The following is a 14,866-nucleotide window of genomic DNA, read 5'->3' on the forward strand; positions in this document are numbered from 1 at the left end:
ACGAGATGGATCTTCGTCAATGAGATCTTGAAGAACCCTCGTTGACGAAACCCCTATGTTCATCGACGAGGCCTGGAAGAATTTCTTGGGTTATTACACTTCTTTTCTCCCAAATTGATGTTAAAGATTTTTGTTCCCGCTTGGATTGTTTTCAAGGAATTCAAGGCCTTTCACTCAAGGCATTTTGTTAGAGGATGGGGTCCCATGCATAGAAAACAAGCAAGTGGTGGTTGATGCACCCCACTCCTTGCATCTTTGTCATTCTAATCTCTCTTTTTTTGGGTCCCCTATCGCTTATGAAGTTATTAGATCCCTTGTTGCTCTCCCTGCTTTTAGATTTATACACCCGAGAAGATCTTTGTTCATGATTGTTAGATGTTGAGTATTTCCTTTTCTTAGAACCATTTGAGTAGTCATTTAATTGTCCACTTGTTGCAAGGGTCCGACTTGAGAAATCCTCCAATCGTTCAGCTGCTGCAAGAGTCGAGGGAAGGTCACGAGTCCCCTGTCTTCGCAGCTCATTCTTTGGCCATGATTTGAGTCCTTGAAGGAAATGGAAGACTCTATTAGAATTCGCCATATCCTTGATGTCGAGCATTAGGGCCTAGAACTCCCGTACATACCTCCCTATTGAGTCTGTCTGTTGTAATTCAAATACATTTCAACGAGCCATATACTCTTTATTCCCTATGTAAAATTGTTCTTTCAAGGCATGTTTCAACTCTTACCAAGTATTGATGGTGCACCGGTTGTTTTGCATGTCTTCACATTTGGTTCTCCACCATAATTTAGCATCCTCAGTAAGATATACTGTTGCAATATTAACTCAGTCCTCCTCTATGTCAATCCTTGAGCACTTAAAGTAGTGTTCTAGATCAAAGAAGAAGTTGCCTAACTTCTTTGCATCTCGAGCATCCCCAAAATATTTAGGTTCTAGCACCTTAATCTGTGTTCTCCCACAAGTATCGATTATGGGCCTTCAGGACATCTGGGCCACTGCATTTAGCTTAGTACTCACCTCTCATAAGTCATTCTGAAATTGATCCGCTATGTTTCGAAGATTACCCACCTCCTTCAAACCCTCTTTCATGGTACTAATAGATTGTTTGAGATTATTTGCAAGCACATAGAAATCATAAGTTAATTCCCATAGGGAGGCCTCAAGATCTATTGGCTCTCCCACTCGAGATGTAAGAAATGGCATTACGCCCTCAATTTGTTTTAGTCTATTCTCGAAGGCTTCCAATTGTTCAATGTTACTCTAGAAGACCTCAAGCTCTATTGGTCTTTTCTCCAGGGATTTTATGCGTGAAATGAATTTCTCAAGTTCTAAAATTCTTATCTCAAGCTTGAATACACTATAGAGGGTTCCTCTAGTGTTCTCTTGGGCAACCTCAAGCTCTATTGGCACGCCTCTCTCTCTTGACAATTTTGTCACAAATGTTTGGGGTTCGAAGAACTTCGTTTCAAGGTTTGCTACTTTTGCCTCCAGCGCCTCAACGCGCTCTATCTTTATAGACTTCGAAGTTTTCATTTTGCCACTTATGGTGCTCACATACACCGTACTTTGTTACCAACTGTCACGGACCCCCAGATTAGACTCAACTAAGGGGCCGTGCGGCACTTGTCGAGGCTCTCCCCAACAGAGTCAGCCAATAATCACCTGTTCAAACCTGTAAACGTGAGCATCACATAACTCTCGGCAACCACACATAATCAAGAAATATTAATATAGACACCGATGGATCAGGAAGGCAAGAGACATTGATGCTCAATAATAAAATAGAGACAACTTATTTTATTCAAGTAAGACTATACAAGCCATAACACAAGTAATTTAATATTCATTTATAAATTCCTAGAGAATACAAGTAAAATCATCTCTCTCCTCCATTAAATCCCCCTTACAATATCACCCCCTACCACATAGCAGCGAAAAAGCACACCAAAACCAAAACCTGTACGTCAAAACACACCTAAATGTCTCTATCTCTACAAACAGAACAAAGACATTACAACCCCTCTCCCAGTTACGGTTAATGTTGCATTACCAGTACTGAAAATTGAAACTCCGACGCAGTTAACATGTCTCCAATTAGCCCCAGTTCAGGGCAGTCACCCCACTCTGTTAGGCCCTGTGTAGCTGGAGACTCTGTATCATGTCGTCTTCCCACTATGAATAGATCGTAAGCAGACTCCATGGATCGAATGACCTGCGTTGTTCCAACCCCATCTGTCACAATCTCTTCCTTGTAAACAATCTTCTCCCTGCCTGTTGCATTAGCCCTTAAGTCATACATCAGTTTACTGTCAATGGTATCCGTCATTTCATCAAAAAAGCATGATTTAATCCAAACCACAGTTAGGCTAACACCGGGATGTCCAGCCATGCGTCGGCTATATTCCAACGCGTCCTGATCATCAGCACCACCAAGGAAGATCATGGCGATGCGGTACAATGATGGGCCTGCCAAAGCAGGCCGTTTCCCTTCTATCTGGCTCCGATCGATGAGAATTCCAACAGAGCAAGGAGCCTTGCCGATGACGTTTTTGTTCACAATCCTAATAGAGGGGAAGGTAGCTTCCACAGTCCCGTCAATGGCCCAGCGCTTGTGGAAGGGGACGATCACGATGTTTGTTCTCTTGTCGAGTGCGAGGGTGCATATGTCGTCGTGCATGCTCGCATATGGCGCGACTGCAATGAAGTGCTGCAACGTGATGCAACCATGGCTGCTCTTCTCGAAGTTGTTGAAGGCATTGGCGATGCGCTCGGGGCGGGTGAGTTGGGAGGTAGGCTTGTTTTTATGGTGGACTGGTAAGACAACGGCTGCCGCCCTACCATCAAGGTCTGTTAGCTGGAGGGTGAGGATGGAAATGGGGCTGGTTCTTGTTGGGTTGGAGGTTTCAAGGATGTGGATGATGGGGGATACGTTTTCCTCACTGTGAATGCAAACTAGTAACCGGAGATCTGTTGTTGCACGATAGGGTGGCCTATTCAGTCCCTTTTGAACCATGTATTTGGCTGAAGGATCATAGAGGTAATGCACGATGGGTCTGCATATCCAAGTTATTATCACCATACTGATCACTAAGAGGGCATACGTTTCTTGGTTTACAAGCTGTAGATAATCGAAAAAGTACTGATCAACAAGAAAAAAAAAAAAATTGATCCTAAGATGAACATTCATGCCAAAAGACAGGAAAGTTAAGTCTAGGTAAGTGCGCAGACACTTCTTTCCCAGTATAATTAATGATTCATAACTTCTGGATTTTTTCCCTTAAACTTTCCCAAGAATCTTTGCACCCAGAACTTCCTTTGTTAGTCTATGATCAGTGTTTAGTTTCACAATAAACTGTAATGGAAGCAATGAAAGACAGGATCAGAAATTCAAATTTGTGAATACGATTGGTAATTAAATATGTATATATTTTTTAAAAAAAGGCTGGATCAAACTTGGTAATTGCTAAAGATTATTAAGCCTTCTTATATTTTGCAATCTTTAATTTCCAGCTGCTAAATGTAGCCTGTGAGATATGGTGCGTATCAATATTTTATGAAAAGGCTAAATTAAAATTGTAGTGTTTTCTTCCTTTTTTTTTTTTTTTTTTTCTCTTTTTCTCTTTTTTTTTCAAAAGGGATCGTAATGAACTTACGTCATGTTCGTTTTGCAAAATGGAATGGATTAGCAATGCAATGAAATAAAAATTTTAATAGAAAATATACAAAAATAAATTTTAAATTCGACTCTTTTGTTTGATTCTATTCCATTCATGTGTACTAAATGTATCATAAAATTGTATATGATGACATTGTTTCTTGTAAGATAACAAATACTTATATTATGTTGTTCTTTAATTACAAATAGACATCCAATGAACCAAGCTTAACCTAGCAATTAAGTCTGGTTCGCAGAATTACTTAATCCTAGGAATAGGATAGAATGCAATGAAAATTTAATAATAATTGTATAGGGATCTAATAATTTAGGAACAAGTGTTCATTTAAAAACTTTTGTTATTGCAACCATGAATATGCATGATAGGAATAAATATTCATAGGGTGAGATTTGAGAATTGTTATTCATCATCTAACTTATTATGGATTAATAAAAATTTTGCATCAATATTTGCTTTTTGGTTGCAACACATTTTCCCATGTAAGCTATTAATTCTTCATGACATGACCATTCTTTTCTATGAATACACATTTGGTGGGATAAATGTAACCTAATGTTTTTAAACTCTGATCGTTTCAGACTGTCTTGACCAACTTTTGCTGATCAAAAGGAAGAAAAGAGGGAAATATGGTTTGCAGTACCTCATTATCCAAGAAGGCGCTATAGAAAGCAATCTCCACAATGCCTTTGCAGCACATGATCAAAGCCAGAGAAAGAGCATCCTTGAATGGAACTTCAAAGTAAAGGGACGGCACAATAGTGCCTATGAACTTTCCCACGTATCCCATAAGAATGGCAATCTCTGTGAACACCCACTTCCCTCCTCCCAGTGCAGAAAAGACATCAACCCTAGCCCCAGTGCTGGCACAAAAAACGGGAAGCAGCACCCCGGAAGCAATGATGTTAAGCTTCTCCACCAAAGTCGAGGTCAGCGGTGGCGTGGAGGGTAAAAACAAGCCGAAGGCAAAAGCTGTGAATGCACAGTGTTGCCCAATGACGTCCCCAGAGTACCCTACCATTAACAGCAGCGTAAGAATTGCAAGAAAATGACTTCCCTTCATGGGTTTTCCTTCAGGAGTGCTCCTTACGATCCACATAACCAGAGGCCGAAGAGCGAAGTACACAAGACCATAGTATCCTACCAAGAGCAGACTCGGCAGAAACGGTGTCGCTGAGGATGTCATAATTGCAGTGACTATTTTGGGAAGTAGTTCAACCACGATCCAACTACTCGCATCACTGATGCAAGCGACAAAGGTGGCCAAGCAGCCAACCTCCGAGTTGAGAATGTCGAGATCGATGAGTACACTGGCGGTGACAACGAAATAAGTGACAGAATTCCTTATCACCATCATCTCAAACCCCAAAAACAGGGCCTCGTCTACTTTTATTCCCTTCAAGGCCAGAAAACCAAGCGCTAGAGGAAGTACATTGCCGCAGAGACCTATGGCTACAGCCCTTCTTCCTATGCTCCTCAACATGGTTGCATCGAACTGCACCCCTAGCACAAATGCGTGGATCATGAACCCGAAGTTCGCGAAAGTTTCCAGCGCAACCGTGCCTCCCGGGGGGAACATGTTGTTTGTGTAGGTGCTGTTCCTTGCCACAACTAAGGGCCCTACGATTACACCAGCCTGGTGGAAACTGAACATGTTAATTATGATCAGTATCTAAACAAGAATGCAAGTGTATGGACATGTGCTTTAATGTATATATATTTTCCAAAACATAAACTCTTGGTGCATTGTTGTAGATAAATGGCCAGATGAGTATCCCCAGTTGTGTTCTACCAGAGCACGTAAGTAGGATTTAGGGGGAGGCAAGATTACTGGGTTAACGGGTTTTTCCAAATTGTAATGAAGTGTGAGGGCATGGAGTTTATTTTTTCACAAAGGTGATTTGGAGGGTCTTCAAAAGTTTCAATGTAAATAATTTTAGGGCATGAGATATTTGATTTGCTTGGAGATACTCGTTTGAGGCTCCTAAAATTTTATAGACCCCGTAAAATGATTTGAACCTTTTCTGAGGTTCTAAAAAATTTCACCTTTTCATATTCGTTCTATTACTTTATTGTCAAGCCCAAATGAGGTATAAGCATTTTGAAAATCAATGTTTGGAGAGGTTTATGAGATTTTTAAAGCTTGAATGGATTGTATGCATATTTAATTTTTCCTAATCTCAAGGGAGTTTGTTTTATGCAAAGTTTTGATTCTTGAAATTAAGAGGAATTGTACGAATTAATTGAAGAAGATTTATGAATAACTTTTGTTAAATAAGATTAAGGGAATGAACGAAGATTGTAAGATATTGTAATGATGCATGCATGAGATATTAATAAAAAATAATTAGAGAGAGAGAGAGAGAGAGAGAGGAATGAAGGGGAGCTTACAATGACATAGGACATGACACTGCTTAGGCCAAGAGGCCTGAACAAGGCGTGGACGCATCTGGTGGTAAAAAAAATGAGAATAATCTGAGCCATGAGAACAGGGGAAGAGTAATCAAAAGGATTATCTCGAAGCCAAAGTCCCTTTGAGGTTATCTTCCTAGCATATTGGCATACCATCTCATTACCTTTCACCTTTCCGGCCGCCCTCATAATATGGCTTCCGGAATCCCCCATTTTCATTTATTTTCTGGGAGGCCAAATAGAAAGAAAGAAAAAAAAAATTCTAATCACGAACACACTGAGAGAGAGAGAGAGATTAGTTTGGAGTTTGATGGCTAACAATAAATAACGGTTAACTGTTAAAAGTTGGTTATATATGAGTTTACGATTGAAAATCATCTATATTTATGCTATTAAATAAGGGAAGATGATAGAGTTTTTTCAATCTGACATTTTCTTCTCTTGTTCTTAAAATACTCTCAATTTTACTAGTGTCATATAATTACAACATTTACAAAATATGAGTAAATAAGTAATTTTAATTTAAAAATTTTTTAAAACATTTATAACTTCTTATTTAACTTATCAATTCTTCATTATCTCTTAAAAATAGTAAATTTAAAAATGTGAGGCAAGGAGCATATGTATTCTATGCCCATAATTATTCTAATATAATAACATGCACAAGTATTTGGGTTCTTAAATGACACGATGCCCGTAATATATCTCAACTTATGAATTGATGTTATTTGATATATATATATATACTTATGAATTGATGTGATTCGATGTTGAATATGATACGTAAAAAAAATTCTCATTCATTATTATTTTTAGTCGATTCAAGGTTCATGCTAAAACTCACGTATGAATAATTTTTTTATTGCATTTCTTGTCAACGAGTAGAATTTTTTTGTTTATTTATTCATTTTTTTTGAGCTTGATTTTCTCCTCTAAACAACAATAGATGTAGTGGCGCAACATGCAGTGCATCCATAAAAATACTTTACTGTTTTGATTATTTGATTATAGTGTTGCTAAAATATTTTCATTATTTTGAAAAGCTATTTTCAAAGCTGTACATGTCATAATTTCAACCTCTGCATTCACATATCATTGCAATAACCTATAACCAAGAAAAAGAAAGAGTCTGAAAAGGCTAATAATAGAAAAATATATATGATAAATTATTAGTGAACTAACATATATTTATTTTAAGCCGAGATGTGAAAGGATCACTATCCCTAAATTCTATTTCGCACACCCACAGAGAACATATCTTGGTGCAAATAGTTAATGCATGCATGACCTCCAAAATTTCAGAGAATGTTTGATTTTGCGTGCACTCATAAACACCAGAGTTATAACTAAGAATTGTAGTACCTGACTACTCAACAGAACCAAAACAATAGAAGAGAAAGAGAAATGGAAAGAAGAATGTTACATATTATATAGACCGGTGTACGCCTTTTATAAGCTAGCTTTACATAAATTAAATACTTAATATTAAATTTGTTGTGTAAAACCCCCAAATATACATAGTGGAATATATATATATATATATATATATATATATATATATATATTTGTTTAAAAGATCAAACACACAATGCAACAATCTAAATGGTGAATATAGAACAATTTTACAACCACAACAAGTAAATAAAGCAATAACAATAACAATGACACTGAGAATTACGTGATTCGGTAATGCCTACATCCACGGTAGCAAACGACAAGGATTCACCATCTTTTTGTCTCCTCACCTGAATCGCTGACACAAGCTATGGTGAGGCATGCACGCGTGAACCCACGAATCTATATTCTTGCTCACTCGGGGGTCTGAAAATTACTTTTTTTTTTTATGGCAATCTATGCTGGCGTGATGAGTTACTAGGTAATCCATGCCTTATATCACATCAAACCCCTACATATCTAGGACCACAAGATCAGCAGGTAGTATTCTCTCCAGAATACTTACTGGAAAATTCCGAAGCACCTTCCTGCAGCTTACCACAGATCCTGTCGGCGTACCCACAGACAGCTCTACATTTAATAGTTGTGTCTCTACCTCAGTTATTCTGACATATCCTGCTGATATAAAGGAATGAGTGGCACCTATATCAAAAAAATAATAACTTTATATGGTAAAGTAATTAGGGTACCTGTGACTATGTCTCCGACCGCCTCAGCGTCACCCGACGTCAACGCAAAGACCCTCGCCGACGCAGTGTTCCTTTGCTAACCTCTGCAGGGTGCCTAGTATCAACCTCGAAATGGTCTAGGAGTCAGTGCATAACCCAACATCATCTGATAGGATCGAGCCATATGGTCAAGCTTCCTACAACGATAACACACATTCTCCCCTAGCCGGCACTCACCCAGATGTCTCCGTCCACATCTAGGACAAGTGGTGGGAGGCTATCCACCATGAAATCCACCCTGTTCTACCATTTGTCTCTAACCCTCGCCAAATTTTTCCTCCTCTCCAAGGGCCTCGGCTAGAACCCACCTGAAAACTCGAGGGTGCGGCCCTCTTCTTCTAGTTCGATGTCTCAGTCTCTCTTGGCAGACTCTCCTTTGCTATAATAGCCCAGTCAACTAACTATGAGAAATTATGTATCCTCAATACTTCTACCTACCTATAAATATCTCGCCTCAGATTCCTCTTGAACATCCTAGCCTTCTTAACTTCATCTGGAACAATGTAGGGGCAAAAACGCGATAATTCAATAAATCTCGCGGCGTACTGCTAGACTGTCAATGATCCCTTAGACAGACTCAGAAACTCCTGCACTCGAGCCTCTCTAACTGAGACAGGATAGTATCTATCAAAGAATATGTCCCTGAATCAGGCCTAGGTCATCGGCACTAGAATAGCCCTCTACTCCTCCAACAATCTAGTGGCTATCCACCATCTCTCGACCTCCCCTACCAGTCTATACATAGCATATAAGACTCTTTACTCATCGGTGCAGTGAAATACTATCAGAATCTTCTACCTCCTGCATCCAATTCTCTGCAATAACAGGGTCAGCTGCTCATGAAAATGACGGTGGGTTCATCTTCATAAATTTCTCTATTGTACACTCTTGAGCTGATGATGGACCTCCTTGATCCTTGGAGCTCCGAGAAATCTCAGCCATAACTTGCTGAGCCACACTACGTAGTGTAGCATCTGAATCCCCGCCTCCTGCACTCGAAGGACCAGCTCCATCATCTCCACTAGCATGAGCGCTACTACCTCTTAGGTCCATCCTGCTATATTACAAAATTGTTTGAGTATCTGCGTCTTATGATACTATATTAGCTAAAATACTCCTAACTTCTCATTACTAATTTAAGGTCGAGCCCTACCGTATGAAAATAGAAATCATCAATAGTTTACTATGGTTTTCCTAGAATCATTGATCACCCCAAGAAAATCACAGAAACCACCCTAAAACTTTACCTTCAAACTGCATAACAGAACCCTAAATTCTCATCCTAATTTCCCAATATCAACTTCACAAATACCTTGTTTAACTTTTCTTAAGATTCCATTTCCTAAATTTTGGTATTATTTTCTGTTGCATTCTAGAGTCTACAGAACCTAACAACCTAGGCACTGATACCAAACTATAACGACCTCAAGAATTACACTATATTTTTTTTCCTTAAATGAACATATAAACTACTCTGATACCTTTACTATGGCATCTCAGGCCTCAGCTGAGCATTAAGGTATTTATATATAAAATAAACACACCTATGCAGCAGAAAATATAAATCATACAACTATAAATACACATACAATACCAGAATTCAGTATTTTCAGACCATAGTTATATTTCACATCTCCCTCTAGTACCATCTACCCCAAAATATAACACTCTGTACAAACTTACCCTATATACAGGGCAAACAAGTAATCACTTTATTTGCGAGTTTGATCTGCTCGCCTAATTGGCTCACCTGAAAAAAAAATTGTTAAAATAATAGGGTGAGACGACGCTCAGTAAGTGGAAATATGCTATTACTAGTGTGTGGCGACTAAGTTGCATACTATTTTAATAACATCTGAGTTGTATAAAATAATAAATCTGTAAAACATATCTTACATTTATTGCAATTTAAAGTATAACCATGTCATCTGAATTTTCTACTCTTCATACTGCTAATATCATACTATATTTATCAAATACTATAAAACTGTATACAGAACTGTGTTTTTTCCCTGAAAATCTGTATGCCATGACTTGACCCCTTATGATAGGGTTGTGCGGCCTGTAGGCAGGACTTAACGCTGGTTGGCATACTAGGTAAGTTATTATACTCTACACTATCTCAGCCCGGCCAAACTGCATCCACTCCTAGGCGCGGAACTGGACTACTACCTTGTCAAATCGGCCCCCTTAACCCAGTGAAATGGGGAGTTGCATCCACTCTGCGTGCGATTTGATGGTACCCACACACTATCTGAGATATGTGATTTCACTCTATCTGTATTAGCAACGGTACCGTGCTCTGTTATCTGTATCTGTCTGTAATATTTCCACAAGGATTTGATACTATATATATATATATATATATATATATATATATATATATATATATATAATACTATAATCTTTCTACTGTTTTCATCATGTTTCCAAAATAACCATAACACTATAATTCTGTACTATAAATATGGTAATATCTGTTGAACATAACTATAACATTTGGATGCTATATCTGTATATCTGACTGTATAATCTGTATGTATAATCTGTCTGTATAATCTGAGTGTTATGATATTAGGAAACATAACATTCTATAAATACTGTAATATACTGTTCTGAATAAAAGCTGTAATATACTGATCTGATATATATTTGTGTATATCAATCTATATCTATATATACTGTATAACATGATATGCTAGATAAATCTGTATAAGTTCTATATCAGATAAATATCTACTCAGGCCACACAAACATTGAAAACTCTGATTCTATAAAAACTGGATAATGAACTGGTATATATATATAAATCTCTGATAATATTGTTAAAACTCCTAACATAGCATATTTCCCTTACCTAGTTTTTGAAAAAGCCCATTTCTATATCTGGTCTCACACCCGTAGGGTTCCCCAATCAACACCCTGAAAACCACATCTCCTAGAACAAAATATCATTATTTATTCGTATACTATATTTCTTATTACTATGGGAAAGACAAATAGTGAATAAAATGCCTTATCCTGAAATTGGGATGGAATTCAAACCACTTGCACCAACAATCCACTCTAATAGATTTGCAGAGAACTTTCCCAGGAGCGTCGTGGTGGCCTTAGATCGTCAATCTGGCTAGAAACGGGGCTGGAATCGAATAGAGAAGGGGAAAGGGACGTTTTAGAGTACCATACCTTGTGATCCTAGTATGTTGAATCGACTCAGTAAACCATTAGCTAATCTCATGAGGGATGCAATGGTGCCCCTATATCCAAATTGTAAAAAGTTCTCAAAATTAGAGTTTCTGATAAAGTTGCTTCATGCAAGGACAATGCATGGGTTATCTCAGAGCGCATTCAACATGCATTTAAGCCTCTTTAAGGCAGCACTGCTGGAGGGTGAAATACTTCCCAAGTCTTTTTATGAGGCGAAGACATACCTGTGTGAATTGGGTCTCGATTACACTCTAATACATGCGTGTAGGTATGATTGTGCACTCTTTTATGGTGAACATGAAAATTCAAATGAGTGCCCAGAATGTGGTGAACCGAGGTATAGAATTAATCAGAAGAAGGGTAAAAAGATTCCCAAAAAAGTTTTGCGATATTGTCCATTAATCCCGCGGCTGCAACGATTGTATATATGCAAAAAGACTACTACAAATATGAGATGACATCAAGAGAAACGTCTTCAAGATGGAGACACCCTTAGCCATCCAGCGGACTCCGAAGCTTAGGCCGAATTTGATAAAATGCATCCGTGGTTTGCTAGTGATCCTCGCAACATCAGACTTGGCCTTGCTTTAGATGGGTTCAATCCTTTTGGTAACATAACCAACCTATATAGCATGTGGCTAATTATGATGATGTCATACAATATGCCGCCATGGCAATGTATGAAAGAACCTTTCATTCATATGTCTCTGCTGATTCCCGGAGCGAGACCACTTGGTAATGATATTGATGTTTACCTGCGTCCATTAATTGATGAGTTGAAAGAATTATGGGAAAAAGGAGTGGAGACATTCGATGTGCAAATCGGGACAATATTTCAGAGGCATGCTGCAGTCTTGTGGACAATTAATGATTTCCTGCATATGGCAACTTATCAGGTTGGAGCACAAAAGGTTACTTAGCATGCCCAGTATGTAATAAGGATGTTGGGTCCTTATCCTTGAAGCATGGACGCAAGTTATGCTTTATGTGTCATTGCCGTTTTCTACGAACTGTACATCCCTGGAGGACTCGTGGCATTAGAAGCTTGAATGGAAAACCTGAAAGAAGGTTGCCGCCAAAGTGGCTAAGTGGGGAAGAGATATTAAACCAGCTAAGGTTGATTAGAGATGTGAAATTTGGGAAACCACTGACCAGTAGAAAAAGAAAACACGCTGAGTGGGAGTTGAATTGGACAAAGAGAAGCATCTTCTTCGAGTTGCCATATTGGAAAGATCTTCTACTATGCCACAACTTGGATGTCATGCACATTGAAAAGAACATTTGTGAGAATGTCATTGGTACATTGCTTGATATAAATGGGAAGACAAAGGACACCGCAAATGCTCACCGAGATATGGAAGACATAGGAATACGACCTGAGCTGCACCTGTTTCGTGATGGGGACAAAATTCTGATGCCATTAGCTTGTTACACATTCTCCAAGGATGAGAAGAATAAATTCTTCAACTGATTGAAATCAGTGAAGTTTCTCGATGGATATGCATCGAACATAGCTCGATGCATAAACACGAAGGAAGGGAAGATGTTAGGAATGAAAATTCATGATTGTCACGTCCTTCTACAATGGGTTCTACCCATTTTCCTTCGTGGTCACTTGACTAAAGATGTTTGCTCGGTGCTGATTGAGCTGGGAATATTTTTTGGCAGTTGTGCTAAAAAAAATTGAGCGTAAACGTACTTGAACGGTTAGAGGATGACATTGTGATCATACTATGCAAGCTGGAGAAAATTTTGCCACCAGCATTCTTCGATGTGATGGTCCACCTAGCTGCCCTTTTACCAAGGGAGGCCATAATTGGAGGACTGGTTTAATATCGTTGGATGTATCCTATTGAGAGGTAAAGTATAAAGTCCTTGTATAATGGTCACGTGATTTCCCTATTTGAATTTTCTTTTCTTCATTGTGTCTAAAAGTCTATAATGCTACATAAAATGCACAGGTTCTTGTCGACTTCGAAGGGGTACGTGCACAACAAGGCACGACCAGAAGGTTCAATCATTGAGGCGTACATTGACAGTGAATGTCTTGCATTTTTCTCAATCTATCTACATGATATTAACACAATGTTCTCTCGTGATGAGCGAAATGCAGACGTTCATGCTATTAATGTCGAAGATGAAGAACCCAAGAGCTTTATATTTCGAGAAAATGTTCGCCCTTTTGGTGCACGAGTTTACGATTTCATTGACATGGATGACCTAGAAAAGGCTCATTTTTACGTCCTCAACAATTGTGATGAAACTGTTCCATATATCGAGTACGTTGTTCCAAACTCCTTACTTTGCATTGTATTTACATATGCATAATTATATACTTTCTTGACATTAACATGTACTACTGATGCATATAGCGAACATAAAACTAGATTCCTAGCCCAAAATGAATGGAATGTTAATGAAAGACATAAGAAGGAGTTTATCAATTGGTTTGGGAGTCGTGTAAGTAACAAAAACTGCTTTAGTTAGAAGCAATGTATGGTTTCACTATTGAGGGTATTCTTCTAAACTCCTGTTTATTTTATAGATGAAAGTCATGTTTTACAATAAGGAACCAACGGCAAGTAAGGATTTGTACGCGTTGGCATGTGGCCCCGATCAATGAGTTAATTGCTATAGTGGTTGCATTGTTAACGGGTTACGATTTCATACAAAGCCCCTCAAACTGCATAGAACAACCCAAAATTCTGGGCTTGCGGTGCTAGGCACTGAAGGAGATGAAGATATTGACTACTTTGGTGTGTTGGATGACATTATAGAGCTTAGCTATGGAGCAAACAGAGTCGTCCACCTGTTCAAGTGTACCTAATGGGACATTGGCAATAAAAAGACTGGGATAAACACCAATGCCTACTTCACCCGTGTCAATTTTAGCAAAACCTGGTATTAAAATGACCCTTTAGTGCTTGCGACGCAAGAAGAACAAGTGTTTTACCTTAAAGACACCAAATTAAAAAGTGAATGGCATGTGGGCCAAAAGATTCCTCCTCAAAGTTTGTACGCAATTGTAGAAGTGGCAGATAGTAAGATGAGTGCCAGTGAGGCTGCATTCCAAGAAGATGAGCCATTTGTCCACGCAGCAGCGCAATCTAAAACAAATGTTGTCGAAGAAGGCGTTGATTCTATACCATTGCATAGGGATGGTGTTAGGATAGAACACGTAGGAGCTTCTAACATTAGAATTGAACCTTCTGTATACGTTCACTTCATCGACAATGAGGAAACTGATGGGAAAGATGAAACAGGGATCGAGTACTGTAGTGAAGAGGAAGACACTTTAGAAAGTGAGGATGATACGGATATTGAGGACGTATGGGGGGGTAAGCATGTTATTTTTGTCACTATGTATCTGACATGCGTAAATAACTTAA

The 14,866-nt window shown here is 38.6% G+C and overlaps 1 protein-coding gene across 1 annotated transcript in view; it reads right to left on the reverse strand.

Moving 5' to 3' along the window:
* Positions 1 to 1,919: 1,919 nt before the first annotated feature.
* Positions 1,920 to 14,866, reverse strand: part of LOC131157743 (uncharacterized) — a 44,872-nt gene continuing 31,925 nt past the window's right edge. The window contains exons 4-8 of the mRNA XM_058112093.1: positions 6,252 to 6,313; positions 4,319 to 5,321; positions 3,285 to 3,353; positions 2,052 to 3,140; positions 1,920 to 1,958 (exon numbers count right to left, since the gene is read on the reverse strand). Coding sequence (XP_057968076.1) covers positions 1,920 to 1,958; positions 2,052 to 3,140; positions 3,285 to 3,353; positions 4,319 to 5,321; positions 6,252 to 6,313 — 2,262 coding nt within the window. The remainder of the gene's footprint in view (positions 1,959 to 2,051; positions 3,141 to 3,284; positions 3,354 to 4,318; positions 5,322 to 6,251; positions 6,314 to 14,866) is intronic.

The sequence above is a fragment of the Malania oleifera genome, chromosome 6, assembly GCF_029873635.1.
Source record: "Malania oleifera isolate guangnan ecotype guangnan chromosome 6, ASM2987363v1, whole genome shotgun sequence".
NCBI lineage: Eukaryota > Viridiplantae > Streptophyta > Magnoliopsida > Santalales > Ximeniaceae > Malania > Malania oleifera.